This window comes from Mastacembelus armatus, chromosome 16 (assembly GCF_900324485.2).
Source record: "Mastacembelus armatus chromosome 16, fMasArm1.2, whole genome shotgun sequence".
Classification (NCBI taxonomy): Eukaryota; Metazoa; Chordata; class Actinopteri; order Synbranchiformes; family Mastacembelidae; genus Mastacembelus; species Mastacembelus armatus.
The window spans coordinates 2,874,522-2,902,344 of NC_046648.1; the positions used below are offsets into that span (position 1 = coordinate 2,874,522).

General features: G+C 39.7%; 1 protein-coding gene across 2 annotated transcripts; it reads left to right on the top strand.

Annotated features, from left to right (window-relative positions):
- Nucleotides 1–444: 444 nt before the first annotated feature.
- LOC113122762 (transmembrane protein 65-like) lies at nt 445–27,671 on the top strand. 2 transcript variants are annotated; one of them, XR_003294901.1, is made up of 9 exons: nt 445–650; nt 1,000–1,310; nt 13,081–13,125; nt 14,773–14,840; nt 15,855–15,909; nt 19,806–19,848; nt 23,422–23,527; nt 24,099–26,577; nt 27,586–27,671. XR_003294901.1 is itself a non-coding variant. In XM_026294306.1 (8 exons), the coding sequence occupies exons 2-8, from the start codon at nt 1,034–1,036 to the stop codon at nt 24,246–24,248; spliced, it is 744 nt and encodes a 247-aa protein (XP_026150091.1). In that variant the 5' UTR covers nt 445–650; nt 1,000–1,033; the 3' UTR covers nt 24,249–27,271. The 2 variants fall into 2 exon arrangements, 1 of the variants encoding a protein (XP_026150091.1); XM_026294306.1 differs by lacking the exon at nt 27,586–27,671 and having other exon boundaries at nt 24,099–27,271.
- The last annotated feature ends 152 nt before the right edge of the window (nt 27,672–27,823 follow it).

Here is a 27,823-nt window from a genome sequence, read left to right on the forward strand (position 1 = left end):
TATTATTCTGCTCTCGATAAATCGATATCACAGTGAAAACTTTAACATGTGGTTACTCGCCCTTGTCTTAGTGAATGGGCACAGGTAGCATCTCTCTTTGGCATTGGGTTAATATTCACATTTTGATTATAGAAAGTTAAATGCACTTGCAGTAAAAATGCCCTCGGTTGGTTAGAGAGTTCATCTGTAATCTTCCATGTTCCAAACTGGGTTCAAAAGCTTTGGGTTGGGGTAAATTAAGCGACTGATCCTCCCAGTAAAACGTAAGGAACACTGCAGTTTCGTTTGAATATGCAGGACCAGCATTATTGTCCAGTATCCGTATGTAGCGGGATTACGTGCCAGTGCGCGTCTCGGTGCCGTCAGACTTACGCACAGACGAACGCAGCGCTGCTATTGGAAAGTATTTTCGGTGCCGATGAAGCGCCCTCCCATCCGCCTGACACCATCCTGTCAGCCAGAGGTTACAGCTGCCCGGGATCACTCCCGCAAAAATGTGATTTTGTACAAACACTACAGCCGGTAAAGGAGATCGAGGTTCTTGTCTGGCTGTTCCAGATCTCACAGCAGACGTATGCGCAGGGGCAGACGCGGCTTCTTCAGGGTTTCTTGTGGAGGCTGCTGGACGGGACAGCGGAGCGACGACTGAGGTGCGTCCGATAAGACAAGTTACAGTTTGTATTTTACACCGCTGTCGCATCCTTTCCTACTTTATGCTCCCGGAACGGTCTGTGCGCTGATCCTGAGTCAGTATGTGCCTAGACGGCGTGGAGCTTTGTCAGGCCCTGAAACCCCCAGGCTGAGGATGCCTCCTGTTTTGATCCGATCTCGGCAGCGGCTGGTTGAAATAAAATCCAAATTCTTAGATGTCAACGAATCGACTTATTTCACCTGTTTGTTTATTTATTTTTGTTTGTTTTGTGTGTTTTTTGTGCTGAGCGCGTGTTGTAAATGGCGATAAGTGGGCCTGTTGTATTGTCCTCCACTCTTCCCCATCAGGTTCCCGGCGCATTGCTCGACCCACTTCCACGAGATGCTGCCCTGCCTGCGGAGAGTCCTGCGGCCAGTCCTCGCTCTGAGAGCCGGACTCGGCCATCACCAAACACCCGCAATGGCTCGGTTTGCCCCGGAGCCCCCGCTCTCCGTGCTGGTGCAGCGGAGTAACCTGGGCACACACCCGCTGAAGGAGCCCATGGAGCCGCTCAACTCACCCCAGGGTGCCAAGGAGTTTATTTACAGCCTCCATCCGTCTGAGCGCACCTGTCTGCTGCGAGAACTGCATAGGTTCGAGTCCATAGCAATAGCTCAAGGTAGGTGATGCGTTACAGTAACAAGGCAGTTGCAGTATTAAATCTATTGAGGTGCATAGTCCTACATAAGGGCAGGAGGGATTTTGGCTTGAGTCTTTTAGGAGATCATCTCTATTGACAGGCTTCATTAGAAAATGCCATTTAAATTGTTTGATTTCATAGTTTTAATTGGTTTAATGTCCAGTGTGACTGGGTATTTGCTAGAATATGTAATGAAAAACAAATCTGTCAGAATATTCATCCATCATCTTTCATTCACTGATGTAAGAGGCTGTTCCTGACTTTTCAATACATCATAGGATGAAGAAAGAGCTTGATATCTGTCAGTCCTCTGACCTAGAAATAATGTGTTGGGATGGATCAGTAAAATGTGTTGCCATTAAAGTAATTCTTATTTCCACATCCATAATAATTATGCTAATAATTCATAATCAGGGATTAGTAAATGTGCAATGACAGCCCTAAAGAGACATTTGTGCTGAAACATGTTGGGTACAGGCTGGTGAGCTCTTTCTCTGACAGTGATCAGGTACAGTCTCCATACATACATGCAGGATGGAGACCGGGGCGTAAAGAACGATACAGTAGACTCTGATACATACGCCCTGGTGTGTATATCTGAAGCATCGGGGCGTTAAATTAGTAGTTAGGACCATCTGTTTACCACAGGTTCACACCCTCTGACGTGTGGCAGCTATACTGTGGGTGTAAATAGTGTATGTGGTAGTGGACTTGTCATTTCTGCAGGATGAAACAAGACAAACTTTACTCAAACTGTTAAAAAAAAAAAAAAGGCAAAGGTTGAAATAGTTGCAGTATCTACAGTTTATATACACACATATATATATATATATATATATATATATATATATATATATATATATACATAGGATGCCTGTTAGTAGTACTGCATGTTGACGTACTGTGCAGACGCTGTTACAGTCAGTGTTCAAGCGCAGCAGTTTAAGGCATTATTTGGATCCAGTGTAACACAAGAGCGAACTGAAGGCAGGACAGTATAGGAGGAGTGGAAGGAAGTGGGTCGATCAATACGTAGAGAAAGTAGAAGGAGAGAAATGACATGAGCGATGATGATCAGGCTTTACGGGATCTGAGGCAGCAGAATGCCACTCTGAGCTCCTGTCACCCTCTATATCTCTGTCTATGTGTGAATTGCAAAGCTGTATTTTAAAATAGATTATCATAATTTTACCCAAAGACTCCGTGTTTCATCACATCGTTAGAAATTAGATTTAAATGAACGATGCAGCTCTAAAGCCATTGAGAACATAGAATATATTGGGAAAGTTAATCAATGCTCTTTGGTTTGTCAGTGAAAATGCTGATATACGTATCTGATTATTGCTCTGAGGCGGACGAAGATAAAATACTATATCACTTTATCCCTGCAGCTCTGTGGGAAAGTAGCGTTTGTTAGCAGCTTTGTTGAGTCTCCTGCTGGACAAATGACTCCAGTGTTGTGGGACAACCTGAATACGTCTCTTGGCTCTGAAGCTTTTACTGTCTTAAAATCTTAATAATCTCTAAAATATCTAAATTTCTCACCATCATTTATTGAAGAGATTTCTGTGTGTGTGTGTGTGTGTGTATATATTATTCTTATATGTCTCATATGTTTTTACCTTGTCAAAGGAAACACAAACATATTTCATAATTTTTCTGTTTGCCGGTATTATAATGCAGCCTATACATCCATCCATACATTATCTATACCTGCTTTTTCCTATTCAGGGTCCCAGGGACCTGCTGGAGCCTATCCCAGCTCTCTCTGGGTGACAGGCAGGGGTACACCCTGGACAGGTCACCAGTCCATCACAGGGCCACAATCCTACATCATAAACATAAATTTAAATCAGGGAGGGAAGCAAGCTGTTGTCTGCTGTGTGGGCTGGTATTGATTTTTTCACTGTATTGATTGATTCAGTCACAGCAGTCAGTCACCTCTGCATGTATGCTCAATGACGGGTCAGTGAAAAAGGTGCACAGAGCAGCTGACTATCATTACAAGGCGTTTCACTCTTTAATGCTCACCAGTCCCAGTAGTACATCCTTCCTAGTGCAGCATCATTTTCCTGTCGAATGTGGCTGATTGCATCCTGACCACACTTGCTGGGTGGGACACAACTGCTCTACAATATTAGTCTTGGGCAATTAGCGCTAAAGCGCATATATATATCACCATCTTCACAAATGTGACAGCTGCAGAATATCAGGGAATATCATCTGTCATTAAAATTTAAAAATATTTAATCTGAGAATAACATGAGCAAATGTACCAAGGTGACTACACGCACAGGACAGTCACTGTCCTCTCACCTAGGGGCCCTGCCTGGCTGGGGCTTCCTGACGTCCTCACCTTCACGCTATAAAAACCCTCAGGGATTCTTTTACCTTCTCCATATACAGGCTGCAGACTAGCTGAATCAGTGATTGCTGGACTGGTTAATTCACTCTTATCATGGCTCACTGGCTGAGAGGGTGATTTTTTATTTATTTATTTTTTTTTTCTAAGATTATCAGCATCCATCATCGTTCCACCCAGTTTCTGCAGGACAAACCATTATTTTCTTGACATTTATATGCAGGATTGCTGAGTAGCGAGGAAGCTGGCTGTCTACCTGCAGAGTCTCACTGAGACACCATCTTGTACCGGCCCTCGTGTACTCGTCACATTCACCTTCATAGTTAAATTGTGAAGTTCTATATTATATTACAATTCGAATATCAACTGGTTAACACTTGTCTATTTACACATCCTGCAGGCACAAAGCAACATTAGCACTTATTTCTGGTTGTGTTTCTGGTCACGTCTAATAGTCACTTTTCCTTTGGCTCTGTTGTGGTTTCTACCAACTCCTGAGGGGAATATCTGACTCTTTAGCAGCTAAAAGCTCCTTGTGTTCACCGGCTACCTGCTAACTTCGTCTATCTGCTGTTTAATGCTGGACTGGTACTGTAATGTGGCACTTTTACGAGCATTTCTGCTGATAATGGCAGTGTGCTGTGGCAAGAAATCATTGCCAATGTGTTGGGTGATAATTGTCTGTGGGCTTGTCACTACAAATGACCGCTTTCATATATTACATTATCTGATATATCTGATTATATCTGGTTATCTGATCTGTTGGTAATATAAAAATTTTGACTTTTAGGATGTAAAACTGTTTGTGCATCAGGATAAGACTTTTTAATATAAGGCCTTTTCATTCAACATTCCTTGGAAGTGTTAATTCATTATTTAATGTTGACCTGGTGTTTCTAGTCATGTCTTTATTTGTCCTTTTGTTGTAGCTCAGACTATTTATTTTGTCCATGTAATGTCATTTTGATTTCGAGTCACAGTTATAATGCAGTCTACAGTGCAGTGATATCTAAACTAGTTGCTGCCATCTTAAATCAGTGCAATCTCAGGCAAATGTATGTATGGGTTGCCAGTTTAGTTGTCCAGGAAACGTTTCACCATTTTAAAAGTTTTAAAACATTTAACTTTTATTCTTTAAACTTTTCAAAGACACAGGGCTCCTGGGGACCAGGAGGAACGAAGGGTCAGTTTCAGAGGTTCAACCACATTGAACTGGTAGAAACATACTGTTATTAGAGCCATATCTGGGGAAAAGGTAAAGATTGAAGAAATCAAGCAGGTAAAAAGACAGAGGTGAGTGGGATCAGAGACACTGAGTAGAAGCAGGTAGAGATATTTGAATAAACAAACAGCAAGAGAAAGAATAAGGAGGAGTGAGGTGAAAACAGCGAGGGAGTTGGACTGTAATAAACAGGACTGGTACAAGGTGACTCAGACTGTTTTAACAAGAATATGCAACACCAAGTTTAACAATGTTGGACAGTTGAGCCAGTGTTTTTGATACGATTCAAGCCAGAATGACCGTGACCAGGGATCAATACCCATCAATGAAATGCAGCTGACAGCCTTTATGACATTTTAGATGAAACCCATCTGGGAGCATGAGCGGAGCCTGGACCCTTTATTGCATTTTCGCTATTTAGCACAGCTGATGTGTGGATCTCGAGAAGTTCCCTTTGTTGATCTGATACTAATTAAACTTTACCAGAGTAAAGACTTCAATTTAAAGATTTTGATACAACCCTTTCTAAGAATCGGTTGGCTTGGACAAAATATTAATTGAAATACCTCGGTCTGTGGTTTTCATATTAAATTAAGAATTAGCAAAAGCCTGAAGTGATTATTTAAATCTCATTACATTTTTCTGAACCTCACTAAAACTTCAGGGGCTGTGTGAATGTAAAGATTTAGATAAAGAAAGCAACATAATGTGAAGATGAACGAATAAATGATTAGAGGTCCTTCTGTTCCATCTGGATCTATGTGATCATCAGCGTTCACTTACTGAATGGCTCAGTGACATCCATTATACTGGCGTGGGTTTCCCGCAAGCCTGGTAGTGAAAAGTGAAACATGAGAAGAGATGCAGGCAGGGTCTGTTCATGGCTCAGAGGAAGGAGACGTATCGTAGAGTAAACTGGAGATGCAAAAGAGGAGAGAGCAGAAGGGAAGGGAAGAGGTGTTGACTCTTGAGACTGCAGGGCTGAATCTTGGGGGACAACAAATCATCTTTCCTCTTCTTTTCAGTTTGTTTGAAATGACCCAGCTTCCATGATCAGTGCAGATTCAGTAGGTGCAATAAATCCAGGACCAAAGCTTTCCTTCTTGTTTCTGGATTTTAAATTGCTGCTCCTCTACACAGTATAATGCCTCTATTGTGCATGCTGATATTTGACTCCATCATCTACACTGAAAGAAACAAACCATATCCTCTCACCGCCTCTCCGATTATAACCCTCCTGTCTGAAATAGCAGACAAAGGACTGCACCTTTTCATTCCTCCATTCTGCCTCAGCTCAGTCAGGATTATTATCTTGCACATTCACACAAACATCTGCAGAATGGCACTCAGTGGTGACATTTAACCTGCTGTGAGCCATGCACCAACACAAGTGACACCCCCTCATAGTGAAAGTAGAGGCATCATAGGTATTGAACAGCTCTAAGTCATTGTTATGGTGCTGCCATCATGCAGCAGTTCAGTTCTATGGGTGTCCTACGGACGCCGCTGTCGCTGTGACATTTGTTTAGTCATGTGTCTACAAAAAGCACGTGTGTGTGTGTGTGTGTGTGTGTGTGTGTGTGTAACTTACCAATAATTAAATGATGTCATAGTGCATGTCAAGGTCTCCAGTCTAACATGGCGTCCAATGGATTTACAGCAGCGACAAGTTTATCACTCCATATCCTCAGTCATTTTAAAATCATTTGTCCTTGACAGACACAGGTGGATTAAAAACAGGGTTCCTACTTCTAGATAGTGACCATCAGTGCTGTGTCATATGTCACTGACAGACTTTATTGAAAAAGCAGATTCTGTGACAACAGGTGGCAGGTAAAAAGTCATAATCCTCACCTCATCCATGTAGAAGAAATGAAGAACACTGTTCTTTTATTGCAAAGCAGCAGTAGTTAGTCCTGGTCTTATGTGATCTTATGTGAAAAGATGACTTCATATTCTTTATATTCTTAGCAAGACAGGGGTTAGATTTTTGCTTTGTTGTTCATATTTTTCAAACAGTGTTTTCATAAGACAAACAATAAAGTTACTTTTCCTAGTTTTTGGTCTCTAAGAGAAACGTCACCCTTCACGTGTAATGGAAAAAAGTCCTTTATAAGGGAAGTTTGTAGGTCTTCCAGTTGGAAATCTGGCACCAACTAAACTTTTATAATTCAGAATATACAAAATGAGGAGGAAAATCGCTGCATATGGTTCCTACTTTTAGTGAAACGCAGACAGATGGACCAAGACATGAATTAAATTACAAAGGCACCGCAGCAAGCCAAGTAGTATTATTATGCAGAGCAGGATGTGTTTTGATATTCAAGGTGATGTGTGTTTTGGTATCAGCCTGTCTATTCGCTCATGAGGTCATCAGCTCCATAGCGTAAGAGACAGGTTGATCTTTTTTCTTCCTCTAAACATCAACTCACATTTTGTCACCTCTTTCAGTTGCTCTTTTAGCTCCTCACTCTCTCTTTCCTATCACTGGTCCCTCTCTCGTTTAGTGAAAGTGGACTGGTATATAAACCAGAACGCTCTGGAGAGGGAAGAACACGTGAGCTGGTGGGTGGAGAAGAAGCAGGTGACTGGAAAGGTGTGAAGCGCTGTTGTTACAGAAGGGCGGGTGGAAGAGTCAGGCTGTGAAATAACAATAGAGAAAGAATGAATGGGTTAATGAGCTTTGACATGTGATGACATGCCCTTTTTGTAAAGTACCACAAAAGTACTACACAATCACCGTGGCTGCTGATTTCACTGCAGCTCCATAAAACTAAACTCATTTTCATAAGTGTTAACATTAATGTTTCTCTCCAGGCCTGTATTTACTGCTTTGTTCTGGGTTATCACTTCAATAAAAGTCCACTTTTCACTCTCTTTAATCAACTCCTGAGAGAACTATCTGCCTCTTTAGCTGCTAAACCCTGCTAACCTTGCTCTGTGGTGGTTGACAGGTAGCGTAAAGTCGGTTCTTAAAGTTTCTCCACCAAGCAACAGTGCTGATATGGGGATAGAAGGACTGAACCAAAACAGTAACGTTCAGGGACAAAACTGAAAGTTGTCACTCTGAGCAGTTGTGTTCACACATGAACCTTTAATCCTTTGTTAATATTAAAATATTGATCCTGCAACTTTAAGCTGTTCACTATTAAGCAAATGTAAATATAACTTTTAAAACGGTCATTTCATAACAAGGTCCCAGGATTCAGCACCTGCTGGCTGTGTGTGTGTGTGTGTGTATATGTATGTGTGTGTTTTGATTAAATCTTGGTTTCTGCTGTACCACAGTAGTTTCCAATATTCAGATTTGGCAAACCAGAACATGCTAACCAACCAACCACATGTTACACAATAGAGCCTGGTAACCATCTTCCACCTGAAAGCAACTGCAAATGTTATTGTACTGACTTCTAGGACAGTTGTGCATAAAGAAGATGAAGCTAACGTGTGTACAGCTCGTCCTCAACCAGCAGCTTTCTCAAAGCCCCTGCCACACTAACTACTGCTGTTTATCACATCCAGAGTCACAGTGTTTAAGCGATTGGCCAAATGGAGCAAAGCAAATCATGAAGGTGTAGAGTCACTGGAAACAGCAGAACATTTAACATTTCAGATTTAGCCAATCCAAGATTCAGGAAACTTTCCTGTGCATTTCTACACAGAGGTTCTTATAAGCCAAAAATAAGTGAAAACACCTGCACTGGGTCTCTGTGTGCACCACCGGTGAGCAGGGGCTTCATGTTCACTGGCTAATTGACACTTGGGAGAGTGGACGCATACACTTTTTGAGATGCAATTAACTTGGTCGAATAGAAATGCTTGACTTTTATTCAGTGTTTTAGGTAAAACATTTCCCTTTGTCTCCTGTAATCATGTTGGCTGAGTGTTGGCAATAAGACAGACAGAAACCAGGCAACTTCCCTCTTTCCTTCCAGACACTTGTGGTTTTCCATTTGTCATGAGGATATTTTCAAGGATTTTGTGGTTGGCTTTTGCCTGTTCCTGTCTGGTTTCAGGCCCTGCACCGCAGCTGTAATTGGCACTGGTATTATTTATAGTTTATTTATTGCTCTACCTGTCATACAGTTCACTGAACTCTAAGGAAAAAGTAGTTCTTCGCTGAAATTGAGCTACATTGTTAGACTTGAGTTTGTCCACTGGTGTGCTCCCATGCTTTGTCTTTTTCTCTCACCGGTGAACACTGACTCGGTGTTTCTGCATTTGCTTGTGGATACTCATTATTTTCTCTCAGCAGACCAAGTGTGTTTTAATTTGCGATGTGACATTCAGAAGTCTTTCAGTAAACATGCGAGGGCTTGGTAACTGGCAGCAGGTAGAATAACAGAAAGTCTAAAAATGAAATAATTAGGCTTTCCTTCAAATAAACCTTTATATGCAAATCAAACTAGACCTCAAGGTAGAGCTAAGAAAATTAGCCACAGAAGATATTCCATCGAGCTTTTCACGTGTACTTCCTCAAGTATTTTGTGCAGGTTCTTGTACATAATGTGATCAGCCACTGTAGGAGAAATTCATTTCAACTTCAGTTTTGCAGAACTTGCAGAAACTGTGTTCCCATGTTAAGGTCTTGGGCCACATGCTCTGTGCTGTGTCATGTCCTCTTCTCTGCCTCATAAATCACAGGAAAGCAGCAGTGGTGATGTGGGGCTGATGAATGGACGTAGCCTCCTTTGTTCCTATTGGTCTATTGATTTCATATAAAGACACACATACACACAAAATGCAGATAATATTATATAGAGTCATACAAACAAACACATGCTCACACACTGGAACACCATTTGCTTTCACACTATTATCAAACCGCACTCAGATAATGAGAAGCCCCTCTCTGTGCAGGGAGGAGGGGGAGAGGTCTGATCTAAATCCTTAAGGAAGACAAACGTGTTTTTTAGACAGTATTTACTAGATAAAGCCCACGACACGCAACCACTAACTGTGGTAGTTTCATACACACACACACACAAACCGCATTGCGCCTCTATACGCAGACTCACAATGAAACACGTACATCAACTCCTGAGTTGCCTCTGCGGTTTTATTGAGGTGAATGTAACTCTGATTGGACTGACAGACATTTTATTGATCATAAGTGAGTTTTACTTTTGGGTTCCTTCATAGACTTGTATTCAATTTCCAAAAACCATGTTACTGTTCCGGCACAAAGAGACAAAGTCTGGAAAGAAACATTTGTTCAGGCAAAAAAAAAAAAAAAAACTGGGACTTTCTTTACTTTAAACAGTATCAGCAAAGGAAACTTTGCTGAAGAAGCATAAAACAACATGAAAAGAAATCTGAGGGTCTGAGGAAATGACTGAACTTGATCTGGGCCCTTAAATGGTGACATGTTTTAATGTTAGTCTCTAAACACTGTGTCAGGTGCTAGATGTGTGACAAATGGCTGATTCTACAGTGAGATGGCACAAGATAAGAGAAGCGTGAAACATGGCTGTTCTGCTCATTAATCCAGCTTATAGTGAGCAGCCCACTGAATGTTTTCAATACTCCTGTCTGTTGAAATTGAATTCTCTGGAGACAGCAGCTCTGGGGGATTTGGGACTCCGTGCAATCCATACTTTGCGTCAGAAGACTCTGGGGGCAATAGACAGCAATGTCAGCTGTCACAGTTCTAATAAATGGCTCGATGAAGTCGAGTCGATCAGGAGAGAAAAGGTTTCAAGGGATTCTGTTTGTCGTTAATGGGTTTTCTCGTGTGAGTAGTGATGAGACGATAACTCAGGTGCATTTTCATTTGACCCTATTCTTTGATCTATTGTATCGTTTCTTTCATCTCAAGCTGTTGTTTGGCATTTATTGGGGAGCTAGAAACACATGATAAAAAGTCAGCCATTTCAATTGTGTGAACACCAAGACCTTTAGAAACTTAAACGTGGATCCAACTAAATGGAAAATAAACAGTTAGTTTTGAACCAATTTGTAGGTTTTGAGAACTAGAAAAATATGTTGTTTATACACCAGGTTTCTAAAGTTTCTACCTCGAATTCTGCCCCTCACCTTTGATTCCTACTAACATGCTATTAAGGGTTAAAATGTTTTTGTGTTTTTCTTGAAGTAAACAGGTGCTTTTACACTTTGAGACAATGAGTTGGTTAGACGTTGCAGAAAATGCAGCACACACGGCACGAGGAAGCTAAAGTACATGCCCTGGTCTTTTAACAGCACGTGGCTTGAGATTCATTTGAAGTGTTGAAGTTCATTGGGAACATGGAGAAAAAGTGAGCGTCTTACAATTTGTTCTTGGATTCCTCCCCCTTGATACACCCTCTGGTTGGTTGTGCAGTCAAACGTTACTGACTGTGCACTTGTTACTCGAGTTGACAACGAAAGTCAACAATGCGTGAATGCAAAAATGAGAGGCAGGATAAACAAAATGATAAAAATAATAATAATAATTCTGTCCAAGCTGCCAAAAAAAAGTGTACCTCTGTAATGGTTGGAACAGTCGATACTGTATTTTATTTGCAGAGGCTTATGGTTATGTGACAACTGAGTGACGCTTCAGGGAGGAAGGCAGCAGTTCTTCAGTGAGATGCACTGGCTCATAGATGAACACATGAGGCTCATTGGAGGCCTTTAATTAAACCCTGAAACTACCCCTGAATGAGAGATAAATGAAAACAAATGGCTTCTGGTGAGTAATTGCAACACCCATCCATCTTCTTTGGATTACATCTTGACTTCTAGCTAGTCCCTTACTGCTTTGTGGTCTGATTGTTTATGCTTTTGTACTTGAAACCTGTGAAAGGAGATAATGGCGTCAACAATGCTCAGTGGGAAATTAGAGAGAATTTCATTACGGCTCAGGGTGTTGCAGATGAAGGCAGTGGCAGACGTGCCTTTGACAGTGTGCGAGTATTTTAATGAACTAACTGTAAGTACTGAATATGTCAGCACTATTTTTACAGTGCTAATGAAAGGCACATGTCTGAGGTTCGTAAGAGTCCGGTGTTGTGTCAGCAACATGAGGCCGAGGTAGGACTGAATCCTGGAGCGACATTTATAATGTGACACAATCAGCAAGGGATGGTGATGAGAAAACAGAAGGCAGAGGAAAGATGGCAGATTACTTTTTTTTTTGACATTACAGTCCAGATTTGAGTATTATGAAGTTGTCAGTTTTGACACCTTTCTGTATAAACTGATTTATTATGTAACAGCAAAGTACAAAATATATTCAAAATAAAAAAACATGAGTTTAAACAGCTGGTCACATCCTGGAGTCAATCTTTGATACTAATATGGTTTTATCCCGAATTTGAAATTGGACATTGGACATTCACTCTCATTCGCTCTGTACCAGGCACAGTGGGACTGCAGGGAGTGAGTGTGTGTGTGTTGATGTTGTGCAAATGCATGCTTGTGTGTGTGGGAGCATTTGTGCCTCAGCCAGGTTTAGCCTGCAGTAGTGCAATAACGCCTGCAAGTAATGGAACAGACTTCGTTATGTGGACGGGCATCACTGCATAAATTCAATCTCACAAAACCTGCAGAGGAAATGATCTTGTCTAAATCCAGTCTGACACTTATTTTATTCTGTACCCTCTTATCCACAACTTCGTGGTTTTAACTGAAGGATCAGAATTCAGAAACATTAGAATTGTAATAATTTCCATCCATACTATGTCGCTGATGTTGTGATTTCAAATATGTTAATATGAAGACAGAATACAATGGCCTTTCATTCTTTCTGTCTCCTCCACCTTTTCACTGTCCCTCTTTCTGTTTGTCACCACACACACACACACACACACACACACAGTCCAGCTATAGTCATTGTGCTGGCTGGCGCCCTGTGAGGCCTGATTGGCAGTGAAATTATTCTTTTCTGATGTCGTCATTGTCCTCATCTGTGTCTCGCTCAAAGGAAGTGGCGCCAAGGGACGAGCTCTTTTTCCAGTTTGTCTCTCAGTCCATTTCATCTCCTCGGACAAATTGCAAATTTTCCCCCTAATTACTCTGCCTCTCTCTCTTTCTCTTGTTTTTTCCTGTCTGTTCTCTCCATGTCCCAAAGGTCTTGGCTGATAAGCTTCACCATTTAAGAAATGTCTGATATTTATGGTGACGTCTCTGCTGTGTAGAAAAAGCAGGTAAATGCTTTATCATTTCTTTTTTTCTTTCTTCAGGACAGCTGGAAATTGCACCACCTACTGCAGCACAGCTAAGATACGGTAAGAAGTTGGATTTTTATGAAGCTTTAAGTGCTTGAATGTTTAGTTAGTAGTATGGAGGATGGTTTGAATAAGAACATAAACCTAAAAGTAACTGACACCAAGATCTGTTCTCACACACATATGGGTCCAGTGACTGTTTATGGTTTGTAAATGCCTCATTATCCTCTACTACGGTCCATAAATACTCATAAATGATAGTAGGCAAACTGTAGAACATTAACTAATATAAGCAAAACGTTAAACACAGGGAACAGAAAGCGCTGAATAAAAAAAAAAACACCAAAAGGTTTAAAAGAAGAGCATTAGCATAAAGTTTATGTTGAACTACATTCCAAGCTTTTTGTAAATGCTATTTATTTGACCTGAGCTGGTAACAGCTGTTGATTCTCAACAGGCTTATTATATTGTGGTATCTTTCCGAGCTATGTAATCCACCCACACATACATAGGCATACGTCACTCAGCTACTGACATGACTCCAGACTGCTGAGGGGTTGGAAAGTCCACTGGTTAATCAACATAGTTCATATCATCTTGTGTTTGTTTTCTCTTTTTTATCATCTTGTCGCTATAAGCAAAGGCAGAGACATCATGTGAAAGATACAGTAGATCCTCTAAGTGTTCAGTGCTGAAATGCCCGTTTTCCTGCCTGAGCTCCTCAATAAAGACACAGTTCAGTCAAACTTTAAAGGAAACCTGGCCTCAGCCTCAGTCTTTGTGGTGGGTGTATTGTTGCCTCGTGTTTCTCTTACTGGGACTTGGAAAATATGGAATATAGGTCATGCTTTTTCATTACTGTAAAAATGGATCTATTGAACACTTGGCTCATAACCCCATGACTTAAATATGATTGTGAGATACACCAGTGTTGACCGATCAATCTCAGTACTAAGAGTCGATGTTGGCAGCCTGCCGTGCAGTGTGGGTGACATTTAAAATTCACTTTTACAGGACTGACTGCAGTATATCAGTGTATGTCTCTTCCACACACACACACACACACACATCATAGCTATACAGAATATCCATGTATGAGGTTGAATACATATTTACATTCTGATAGCTTCTTTGGTCTGAAAAGGGAGCTACTTGATATTTATGACACTTGATTTATTTATGATTATATTTAGTCTATTAACACACAAGGTCGGTGTTGAACCTCTACTCAGAACTTCACTTTATTATGCTCCACATTATTTATGTTTCATCCAAATTTCATCGATGTCCTTGTCCTCGACTGTGCTAGAGAGATAAGACATGACAACCTTTACTTGTGGTACTTCTAGTCTGTGCTTAGTATTACTCTTTAACCACTTATGCATTCAGAAATGCAAGTATGACTCTTCTTATGGCCTTTTTAGCAAAGTAAAACATTTGCACAAATTAAATAAAATGAGGTTTAAAAAGCTTAAAGAAATATGAACAGTTATCTGAACATATATACTATTTAATGATAGTAAACACTGAGATTTCAGAGACGTCAGTGAAGCCTTTTGTGTCTAAAGAAATAATGTTTTCTGTGTTTGTTGCATTTCTGCTCGGCAAGGTGCAATAATTTCTAATAGGTTGTCATTTTCTTCCAACACACATATGCACATATATGTATTTTGTCTGTTGGGGATTTACTGTTTGTTTGTTTTACAGTTCTGCTGCACAATGCAATACCTTTTGTCGGATTTGGATTCCTGGACAACTGCATCATGATTGTTGCTGTAAGTAAGAGCTACATGCAGTGCTGCAGTCCCCTGTAGCTCAGGGGTGTAAATTTAATCTCAACAGAGGACATCTGTGTATAAAGAATATGTACTCATGGTCATCTCTCAGTCACTGCTTTGCAGTCTGTATTTCATCATCTTTTGTCTTTTAGCATTTTGTAGCCTGAATGATGAGTATTATATTTTTTCTGACGTGGTAGAAAGTACAGGGTTATTAAACACATGGATAATGAACTCTCATGGGGCCTCTACTGGAAGAGAGAAAAGACAAATGGAGAGAACAACATACAGTGGGTACGGAAAGTATTCAGACCCCTTTAAATTTTTCACTCTTTGTGTCATTGCAGCCATTTGCCAAAATCAAAAAAGTTCATTTTATTTCTCATTAATGTACACTCAGCACCCCATCTTGACAGAAAAAAACAGAAATGTAGAAATTTTTGCAAATTTATTGAAAAAGAAAAACTGAAATATCACATGGTCGTGGTCATGGTCTTTTTTGATTTTGGCAAATGGCTGCAATGACACAAAGAGTGAAAAATTTAAAGGGGTCTGAATACTTTCCGTACCCACTGTATATAACAATGTGAATAAAACATAATGAAATGCATTAGCTTAACCCAAAAGCCATTGTGTTATACCAAGAAGTACTGCATTGGATATTATAGCACACATTTAGACCATGCTGCTGTTTGGCACATTGCAAAATGGATTCTGAAAACTGAAATCAATAGGTAATCACACATTTGGGCCAGATTCAGCTATTTTGTGAAAGTTTTGTGCATTTTTAAATTTATACATTTTAAAATAAGTGACAAAAATAGTCTGACTCCCAGAACCTGAAAAATGCAAAGAATGCCTCAGTAGTAGTAGTTTCTGTATTTCTAACTGAATATAATATGAACCAATCACAGTTTGCTTTATAGACAGAGGGGAGTTAAGAGGACTGAGCTTTCCTCTCTCAAAAATGTCTGTAATCTGTGTGTTTGTGTTGTGTGTGTCACCTCCCAGGGCACGCAGATCGAGTTATCCATCGGGGTGATCCTTGGCATTTCAACTATGGCAGGTAGGACAATCACATGATCTTAGTGGATCTTGTTTGATGTCATTTGTAGTCATGATGCTTAACTAGAGAAACATTCATGTTTTCTGAAAACAAAGTTCAGTAAATCTTTAAACATGCTTACTAAGTGTTTCCTTGCTTTCTGTCCAGATGTATGTATAAGCATTATGAGTCATGAAAACATTATGCCGGCCCAGACACGCTCTCCCTCCTATTCAGAGTGACGGTATCTAAATCATAGTGGAGATTTAAAACAATGGAAGCGTTTCCAGTTTCAGCGTTGGCAGAATACGCTGTGTTATTATGATGTTCTAGTGATCAGTAAATCCACAAAACAATGTGAGAGAACATTAGAAAAAGCAGAGACACTAGCTCAATGAGATATTGGTAGTTTTATAAATGTGATAATGTTGCTCACCAGCAGATTAAATAGATGTACCACTGAGCTCAAAGAGACTTTTGCATTGTAATATCATCTGTTAGAGATGTTGTGGTTATTGTGTTATATTATACTGACTGTGAATGCAGACAGGCGCTTGGGACAGCAGCACACACTGATGTTCATCTCTGGTGCAGGCTGAGGCGTGAAGCCTGTCCCTGTTTACATGTTTGTATTGTGTGACAAATCATATAATCAGTCAACACTGGAATAAATTATTATAATGTAACTGATATTATGAAACTAATATTAACAAAATCCAAATTCATTTCTTACTCTTCCATCTCACTCACTTTACTGTCGGGTCGAAGAGATGAATTTCAGGGGAACCTACATTCCCACTTCTACTTTGCAGGTCTTTCCATTCTGTTTCTGCTGCTCCTGGTGATAGCAGTGTAATTTCATTGTAGTTCAAACCCAAAAACATCCAGCAGACTGGGTAAACTAACCTGTCGGAAAGGTTTAGATGAGTCACAGCTGAAGCTGTAACAGAGTCAGAAGTTTTTTATATTGTTTTTCAAGGGGAACTGGAGGGATGCAAATAACCTGAAATTGCTCCAGAGAGGAGGAATTAATAATAATAATGATTTTCACTTTAAAGGTATGAATGTGTTCAGTTTCTCTCTGCACTTTTAAATTGAATTGATTATGGACTGTGAGTAAGCCAAAGAGCAATTTCAGGTCTGGGTATTTTTACAGACCAGTGGGTTTATCAAGTTACAAATTTGCAGCAGAATCTGTGCAGTTGGTTTTCAGACAGGCTGCCACCAGTTCGACAGGCAGAGCATGTTATCACTGTGTGGTGAGAATTTCCAGTCTAGCGACAGTGAGCTCTCGCTGCAGAAAGTCCCCTAAATTAGTGATTGAAAAGATATATATACCTAGCCAAATATATAGAGAATTATATTGAAGAAAGTTAGAAGGAGCTTCTTGTCTTTCGTCAAGCACATCCTTAAACTAGTTTCTATCTCTCACACGCTATTTTCACAGCTGTTCTGCTGGTACTCACTGGGGACGTTCAGGGTCTGCAAATCAAGAGGCTGCAGTTATCTAACTTAGTCCAGAGTGAATTAGCACTAGTGTCAAGTCTGTAGTCAAGTCCACCAATCACACAGTGTCTTGGAGGCAACTGTGTCTCAGCTGGCTCGATTAAAGTTGGAAAGTGCAACACAGTGCACCGCCCTGCTGCGCGAATTACTTAATTAAAACAGAAGCAATGGTGTGGAAACTTCCAAATAAAATTAATATCGTAGCAAAAATTACAGCTCTGTTTATTAACAATGCAGTATTTCAATAGATCCTCATTGGTTCATTACATTAGATGATTTTTCAGAGCAGTCGCACTTTACAGATGTGACTGAAAAAGTGCTTCCAGGTCAGTTTACAATATCCCTCTAATGAGACCAGATTGAGACCAGATCCAGTCTTCCATACTTGACGCCTTTCTATAATGCGCAATTATAGAAACAGGAAAGAAAATCTAAAACGTTATTTTGTGTTTAAATGGTTTAATAAGACTTTATTTTTGTCCCAAATCAAGTATTTTTTCTCTAATATGCTCTCATCATTTTACCTATTTAGTGAGAGTGAGACAAGGAATTGTACAGATTTTATTGCAAAGTGAGTGATATAAAAGTGTGTGTTAGGTAATCATCTCCAATACTAGAACTGCTTCAGAGTCACATGTATGTGTGAGTGTGACTGCACTTCTCACCAGCCTGTGGAGGTGGACTGAATCTGCTGCAGGACAGTGAGAAGCAGAGAGTTGAAGGCAGACAGCTGGCCCTGGCTTGTAATTTCATTTGACCATCTTGACCAGAGTCAAGCCTAGTGCACCCTCTATGTCATCTGCCTCCCCAGGGCACCTAGGTGTGATGTATAATAACAGCAGGTTTCATTACTACTTCATCAGTCCTGTTATCTAAACCTGAAGGCTAACAAGTATTAACTAACCGAACAGTTAAATCTAACCAGTTAAACATAACATTGCATATATTGTCCCTTTGTAAACAAAAATCTTTACCTTCTGTTTCCTGTCTGCACAAGAGTTTACCCAGAAGACGTTCTAATAATATATGTGTGTAGATCTGGAGTCATCATATGTTGAACAAAACATGAAATGGACCTAATGTTTATCACACATTGACTAATGTGTGTTCTCTTCAGTGAAAACACCTTGTTCACTGAGTTATATTCAGCATGGGATCCTGCCCAGGCAAACATTCCTGTCTGGTGAAAATATCACAATGTTCTCATTTAGCAGAAATCCACAGTGTGTCTTGGCGCTGACTGATGAAAAATTTGAGCCTTCCCTTCCCGTCACCCTGACTCTTTTCTGAAGTCATTCAAAGAGCTTCTCACAGAGCAACACTCACACATCTTTAATTAGAGCCAAATACAAATAAAGCAGCAACCTATTAACATTAATGTGTTGCTCCAGCAGGGAAGCAAGGCTCCCTCTCTAACAAGCTCATAGGTCATAGGCCTGCAGATACAAAGTAAACAACACTTTCTGAGATCACAGCACACACAGTTTTCACTAATTAGACTGTGACTGTTGGAGTTAGTGCCTTATCTGAATTTCTATGTGCTAGTTCATGTGGGTGCAGGTCCTGCGAATGACTCGTTCAGATGTACGACTACAGACTGTCAGTAGGCAGATGACTCTTTCAGCACAATATTGTTTTCAGCCTTAGCTCAAAGATCAGATCAGGGCACTGAAGACCTCCTTCCAGAGATTGACAGGGAGATTGTGTCTTGATGATGGCACTGCTGCTTTGTTTCTGTTCCCCTGAGGGCACCTGTGCCGCGGCGGCAGCTGAACTCAGAGTCACAGACAAAGAGAACCCACAGAACACAGGAAGCATCTCCTACAGTAACATACATGCAGCAGAACAAGATTCCTTTACACAACAGCTCCTGGTCTTCTGCTCCCCAGCACTGCTCCACCTAGTGACGGAGACCAGCATTGGCATCCAAATCTGCCTTTAGCTTCAGTTTCGTTAGTTATTTCTACATGAGCACTTTGTGAAGTGCTGCTCTACTGCTGTGATTAGTCATGTGAAGATATTGGGCAGATGGAGCGATATGGGCTTCAACGGTGCATCTGCCTCATTAACGAGCCAGGAATGCAGAATGAACCTAAACATATCAGTATTTTATTACTGTAGAAAATAAATTATAGACTTCTATTTGTTCTGTGTTTCTTTTTTTTTGTTTTGTTTGAGAAATCATTTCTAGGCATTATGGTCTATTTGTCTGTACAAGCTGCTTCCTGCTCCAGACACATGCCTCTGAGTTCTCGACAGAATGTGTCATTTTTTTCTTCGACATGATGAAAAATTACCTTTCTCGACCAACACATTTTGTGTCTTGTGCTTTTTGATTGCCCTCAGCTCAAACCTCAGTTTCCTAACTTGTTTTATAATCACGTCTCCCTGTGTTCTCACATTTTTTACAGCCGCTGCCCTCGGCAACCTGGTGTCTGATCTGGCAGGACTGGGGTAAGACTTTTAACACATTATACACCTACACACTCATACACACATAAGCATCATAAAAGAAGACGTTTACTATCCAGTTTTACTGCGGTTAATGAAGGTTAAGTCATTAAATAGTTTAGGATTAATCAGTAATTATTGAATTTAGCCCAGAGGAAGATAAACATGAGCAGCAAGGGAGAAAATGAAATACAGCCACCAGAGGTTTGTTTCCCAGAGGAAGAAGACTGGTACTGTACAAAGGACAAAACCAGTCAGAACAAAAATGTTTAAGTCTGAACAACATGTTAATAAGGAAACCAGACATTTTTCATTGGCTCAGGAAAGTTTACAGCCATAAACAAACCCCTAGATGTAGGCATATGTAGAGAACACTATCATGCTGCCCCTTTTAAAACACTTTATGTTTTTGTGCCTCACTATGTACAAGGCACACTGCATGTTTTAAGTTCTAATAATTCATATAATATTATTATAAGCATGTACTGATATAATAGACGGTTTTGGTCTTTTCTTTTTTGTTTCATTCTCCAAAGTTATAATGTAAACGTGAATAAAAACAATGGCTGCCAGGACTTATCATATCTGCATTTGATCAGGTTTCATCAACAAAAGCAGAATAATGTTTCTATAATTAATGTTTCTATAATTATTAAGTTTCAATCAGCCAGTTCATGACTGTTATCCACTTTAAAGAATCCTACTTGCCCATAATAAGCTTCCTAATGGTCAGCAACAACACCTATAGCAACAGCAGAGGCCCTCCCAGCCACGCCAGCAGTCTGCTATTTCAGTGACTGTTCACAACATAACAGATTGTTACTTGTTTAAATGCAGAGCCAGTCAGAATAACAGCCAAGGTCATAACGAGACAGGTAGATACAAAGACAGCTGTACAAATGGTAACCAGACAGATGTGGAAGTCAATGTGATGGATTAGCCAAGTTGTCTGGGCCTCTATAAAAGTGTCAGTAGACACAATTTGCTTTTGTATGTGCAACTATATTTTCCACTCCATCATAATTGAAAGGTGGTGCCTGAGTGGCCAGTTTGTCAAGGTGAAACTCAACTACACCAGGCAAGAGAGTTTTTATTTTCTTATTGATAAATCTACTGAGTGTGAAGTCTGTTTGTCTGTGACACGCTGTCTCAGTGGAGCTCAGAGGTGCAGGTTATCTTCACTCGAACATTTCCATTACAGCTTATGTTCATTTTCATTTCAAAGAGGCAAGGCTAATGGCCACACAAATAAACCCTGTGTTTTAAATTGCTCTGGGAGTCAGTGGCACTTTAGTGGTAGCTGAGCATTGAGGAGGAGGCTCAAAAGACACTCGTGATGCCTCTTTACTGCAAACATGTTTTAGATAGTTGGTGACAATAATCTATAATTTTCACTAATGAATAATATTATCACTTTATCAGAGCCCATTGAGTAGTTTTTAAAGTATGACAACTTTATTTTTTAAAGAATACATTTCTGACTCTAATTAAAAGTAATAAAACCAGAAAATTAAAAGTGTTTTTTGAACAAATTATTGTACCGTAGCTTTAGAACTCTTTGATATCCTCAACATTTATTTATCTATTGTCTGTACTGGTTCACATTTCAGTTATCTTATAAAGATTAAGGGAAGCAGGAAATGTAGATGCGGGAGCAGGGATGACAAGAAGAAGAGAATAACTCCCAGTGAAAGTCAGAGACTCTTGTTTCTCTGCCAAATGTTGTTTTCTGTAATTGAGCAGCACAAATAGCTGTCACTACAGCATAGTCCCCTAGGGTCTGTTTGATCAAAGCCATAGTTACATTGCAGCTATTGCCTCCAATCAACGCGTGAGACGGTGACCTGGTTGTACTGCTCTGCCATTTCTGCTCTTGTATAAAATTTCCCGTATGCATGTTTAGTGTGTCTGCAGAGAGCAAGCTGTGTGACCATAGCCACATATACGTGTCTATGTTTTCTATGTGCAGAGGGTCCCCCTTGGATGTGGGAAACCAGTCGAGTGGTGCTGAAGCCCACAGGTGTTACTGTGCCTGTGCCCAGGCTTAGTCTCAGCTACTCTTTGTGTTTCTTATGGACAAAATGCATCAGTGGCTTTCTGGGGCAGAATGACACTGAGGAATAAATTACTGCCTTAGACAAAGGATATTATTAGTGGGGACAATATTTTATTCTGCTTTCAGTATGTTTCATCATTTCAATATTGTGAAATCTGCAGTACTTTCTTTTCTGAAGCTGAAGGTAGGAGTGTTTGTGTTGGTGTACCTGACAAATCCAAATGTTTTGTGTGGATGCAGCAGACAGGATGTGGATTGGAATGGGTTTGCATTTCATGGAAAACAAAACAAAATAACCAATGTAGCTTGCTGACTTTCATATATATCATGTTATGCCTCATTTACCTCAAACTGACAGAATAGAAGCAGAGCACATATAGAACACACCCTTGTGCCCTAGAGACTCAATTTTGCCCCCTGTTTCCAGCATACAGGTAGCAGCAAACAGTGATATCATTTATTGGCCACAGCAGGGAAATCAGTGCAGAGGATCTAAAAATGATTGATCATATAATTTGTGTCCACATGATCATTTAGTATTTATTAACCTAATAATTACTCATCTGTATTGATGAAAGCATAATATTTTTTTCCTCCAAAGTGTCTGTTCCTGCTCTACTGTGATAAAAGGCTCTGGTCATCAGACACACACACACACACACACACACACACACACACACACACTTGCTCTGTCTTATCTTATCTTATATGTTTTTCTCAAATATGAAACTGACTCGACAGCTCCAGGTGCAGGTTATTTGTGTAGGCAGCGAACTGGGGATCCATTAGTGCAAGTGAGTGCACCAGACCTGGGACAAAATACTGATGTGAATTTCTTCTCTCAAACTGGTGACTGACCTGTATAATATTTATGATTGGACACATGCTATAATACTGCAGCTGCTTTGACATGAATATTAGCCCCATCTCCTCCACTCAATATAGAACGAATGCTCCTGTCAGGTGGGTCTCTAGACTCTGGGCTGAAATAACGGATAGTACCTTTGAAGAGAGTTCTAATAATATAATATTGTTTTTATTTCATTTTATTATTTCTTTCCTTTGGGCCCACACTGCCTGTTTTCACATCGACAATAATGTTTTATGTTTGTAAGGTGCATGAAATAATTTGGATGTAAGTGATTTTTTTGACAAAACTCTCACCTGTTCATCTACATACAATATTATTTATCTATTTCTCTGCATCAGACAAAACTTTCCACTTCACAACCAAGATGGACAACAAAAAGGTTGGATAGTTAATGAGTATGTTACTCTGCTACTCAGTGAACTATCTGTCATCTGATTTTACTTCCTCACACTCCCATTAGAGCTGATATTTGAAATCCTGCTGGGATTGTGATAGATGGCAGCAACAAGGAGCAGACATTAGCCTGCTGATGTATTTTGTTTGTTATTATTATCAATTAGTTCAGTTATTTACTTGACAGTTTTGTGTGGAAGTGTTATTGCACAGGTGGTTTAATCTGTCATTATGCTTACCCCCCTCCTCCCTTCAGGCTGGCAGGTTATGTGGAGGCCTTAGCATCTCGGCTGGGGATGCAGATCCCGGACCTGAGCCCAAAACAGGCTGACATGTGGCAGACCAGAGTCAGCTCTCACACGGTTAGTAGCATCATTTGGCACTAAACCCCACAAGCTCTGTTCGCTTTCAATCACTGCATATCAGGTCATAAATTGATAGACAAAAGCCTTTTAAACAGAAAGCCACTCAACATAAACACTGCCAAGGTGGATATTAATGAGTCTGCTGTGGAGAGCGTTTTAATGGCTTCTTTTTTGCTGTGTAATGCATTAACTTTAGATCCAGACAGGTTTTTGTACAGTGACAACACCAACACAGGTTTCTGTGATCTGCCCTTTTGATCACTCTGGGAAAATGCATGTTTTGTTTTCCTACAAACAAACACAGAAAACATGTGAAAGTATAATTGGAAATTAATATTTAGTGTGTTTGTGTTGAAGCGCGGTATATGCTGCATGAAAGGATTTAGTAAGTTGTGCTTGCTGCATTTACCCTAAAGTGGTGTTAAAACTCAGACACACCAAAACAACAATACAAACAAAAAGTCAAAAGGAGGAATGACAGTTTGGTGTCAAAGTTGCTTTTTCATTGGGTGTAAGATTGAAATTTTTCTCTTGTGTGTGTGAATTGTGTGAATTCTCTCGTGTGCAGGGTAAAGCCATTGGCGTCGGGATCGGCTGTATCCTCGGCATGTTTCCTCTTCTGTTCTTCAAGGACGATGATGAGAAGAAGGAAGGCCAGAAGGAGGTGAAGGAAAAGACACAGTCACCATCTGCTGCGACAGACAGCAGCAAAAACTGAAACTGTCAAACAGTGTTTGGCTTTGACAGGTGGACTGGAGTGTATGGAGTGCCCCATACAGTGTAATCACCAGGTACTTTACTTTGTAAAGCCCAGTCAAACTTTTAAGGGTATTCAGAAGAGGATTTTAGATATTATTTGATTGTACACTTTGAACGTAAGCACAGAGATCTGTCTATTGAAGAAATGAGTCACTGGACTGCTGCTACTTCAACTATTGCACCATAACCTCCCCTTGTTTCGACTGAGACACAACTTGTTTGACTAACACACACTACAGTGACCCCTTTCTTCCCCTGCGCCAAGTCTATCGGATGGAATTTTAACCTCTGACGTGATGATTATTTGGCGAGAAGGGTCATTGAAAGATCTTTAAAATATCTCAAGGGAACAAAACAAGTCTCATTTAGAAAAAAATCTGCAAAGTATCTGACATTTCCTCATTTTCTGTCACTTGAGGAGGAATACTGAATAAAAAGCAATGCCACGCTTTGATTCAGCGATGTTAAAAATTGTGATTTGTAGACCGTTTGTGTTTCCTAATCAGTTTTTGAAAGGCCAAGGGATACAGACGAGTCAAGGGAAGAGGATCACCTTTGCATATTAAGACGCACCCTTCTACATCAAGTACATTACTCGTCGGTTTTAAAAGCCATCCAAATGTGCTGCTGGCCTGCCTCATCCACACTCTATCCACTGACAACCAGTCACACACTTATAGTGAGGCTGCAGGCTGCTAAATATCCTTGTTAGCTGATTCTTTGGATTTTTATTTTTTTACTGTATGTTACCTTCTTGCATGATTTATGATAATCATCCAAAGACTTAACATCCACAGGTCTACTCCATGTAACCAGGTTGGTTGCAGTCTTAAAAACAGCTACTTTGAGCTTAAAGACGTGAAATACAGAGAAGAGAAGGGAGGACAAGACCCAGTGTAGCTGTGGCGGAAAGATGAGAAAAAATGGCCTGTTCCATTTGCACTAACCTTCTGGCTCTAAAACTATGATATATCTCCTGCACCATCACCAAGCTGCAGCTGAATATCTCTGTTCTACTGCCCTCCCCTGGTTGAAAACTAAAAAAGGTTATTATCTTTCACTTTAGATCTGCTAGTGCTGTCCCAGTTAGAATTAGTTACCTATTTGCTTTCTGTATTTAATATTCAAACTCTTGTATGTACTAGGTCTCTCTAGCTAGAATTTAGTCTATCACTTTAAATCTTAATCATTGTTTTTATTTTGAAGTGCAAACTAGATCATCTCCAGCATCTGCCAGCCATAAAACTGTGGCTGTAGAAATGATAAGACACTATTATCCATTCAAGTCCCAATATGCAATTATTGATTTACCTAATTTACTTTTTGCAGCAGCAGAATCGACTTGTTTATAACATTGAATCTGTTCGGAAGGTTGAAGTGACTGGAAGTGGCTAAGTGTCACTAAATGGATGTTTTTCTTAGAAAATGTATTTATTTTTGTTATAATACTCAGACCTATATTAATGGATGTTCTCACTGTATTTTTTTCTTATCTCAATGGAAAGTGTTAAACCAGAACATGTTTTCCAGCACAAAATACAGGACATGATTGATATATTGAGGATATTTTCAACTGTATTCTCTGACTGGAAGCACTTTGCAGCTGATATATGTTATGGTCAAAAACTAACCTCAAAACTTGACACACTTACACAGGAGACCTCCCCTGTATTCAGTTGTTCTAGTAATTTATCATGTGGGTTACAGTAAAACCTAAAGAGGAATGAAAATGAAGAAAATACACAAAGAATTGAACAATGCATTATGTAGTTAGGAGTTTTGATTTGATTGCTTGATTTCAACCTTGCATGCACTGTTAAATAATCATACTGTACATGTTTATTAATAATAATAATAATAAAAACTTAAGTATGTAATAAAATTATGCATTACTGTCAGATATAAATCACTGAAGGTAATACAATGCAGGTTAGCAGATTGTTGACTCTTGCCTAAAAAAGTTGAAAGCACATGAAATCTTCCCCTCGTTTATACAACTGATAGTTTAAAACTAGGTTGTCTGTTTTTCTGTAAGCTTGCAGAGGTTTTGCATTTTGCTGACAGAGCCCTCTGCTGGGAACTGACAACTGGCAAAAGGGAGGATTTGGATGGTGTGTGGGGTAGATACAACGGGAAGCAGACGGTTAGGAGAAAAACAACTGCTGATAAGCCAAATGTGATGATAATAACAGTTTCCAGTAAAAGTAGCAATTGACTTCCTTTGCACTTCATCATTAAATTACTTGTCTCCCTGCTTTAAGACTGTTTTTAGTGTGGAGTGACTCATGGTAAGAAAATCTAATCTCAGTGTTAAAATACTATAATTTGGGGACTGTTATCTTTATGGGTTTTTTATTTATTTCGCTTTGCACTGTGTCTGGGTTATTGAAGAAGAACAAAAAAGATCTTATCTCAAAGACGAATAGAACTGACAACATCTTGAATTGATGTAATGTGTTTGGAAAACAGTTTTTTTTTTACTTGTGAAAGTGACTGAAAAGCACATTAAGGTATTCTTGAAGAGTTTCCTCCCTGCTGTGTAAAACACTGTAGATGCATATTGTATTTTATATCTAGTGGTATTTTTGCTGACTTTAAGCTGGCTGTCTACATTTTGTTAAGTTCTATGAAGCCCTTGTTTTCAATGTTTGTATGGAGCAAGATGTTTTTAAGAAGATTTGGAGGCTTGTAAAGGCAGAAGTTATTTGGCATTTTAGTGTATGTAGATAATACTGTGCCATGTGTTTTAGACCATGGTCATGTATTTATGTTTTTTAGATCTTATTCATCACTTGTGCATTTATTTTTAGTTTTGGAGTTGCATGCTAAAATCTTTAAAAACAGTCTATAGCTCATGGAGCATCTTTAGCTGTGGTTCTAGGGTTGAAACTGTAGGTTTTTCACTTCATGCCATCAGGCTTTTCTGGTCCTCAGAAGATGTAATAAAATAACATTTTTGAGGCCCTTTCCTCAATCACCTTCCCTTTAGTGTGGTGTGAGCATCATCTATATTGATCAGAATGAACTTTGTTGATTTATTCCACAGCGAACGGCTGCTATTGTTGCTAAGTCACAAAAATCAAAAGATTATATACGAATTATCCTCAACGTCAACACATGCATGTATATTTGGGTCTATTTTCTGCTTGACAGAGATAAATTCTAAACGTAATTCGTCTCCTTTTAGCAAGTATGTGTGATTATGCATTTGTTTCTCTTATGTCCCTATGAATCATGTGAGATGACTAAACCAAAATACCAAAAGGTTAAAAGAACAAGTTGTTTCTCCTTAACAGGAGATTCAGTCTGTGTTGTCTAACACGCCCCTGAGAGGAGGTCTGATCAAGTGGAAATGAAAACACCAGTGGACAGCGACTGTGGGTGAGTAGTGGCTTTTAAAGAAACCACTAATTAAGTTTTAATTTATTTAAAACCAAGTTCACAGAGTTGTTATCAAAATTATTCTCCAGTGGATATAATGATACAGTGGTGAGGGTGTTTGATCACATGCACATGTATTTTCATTCATTAATG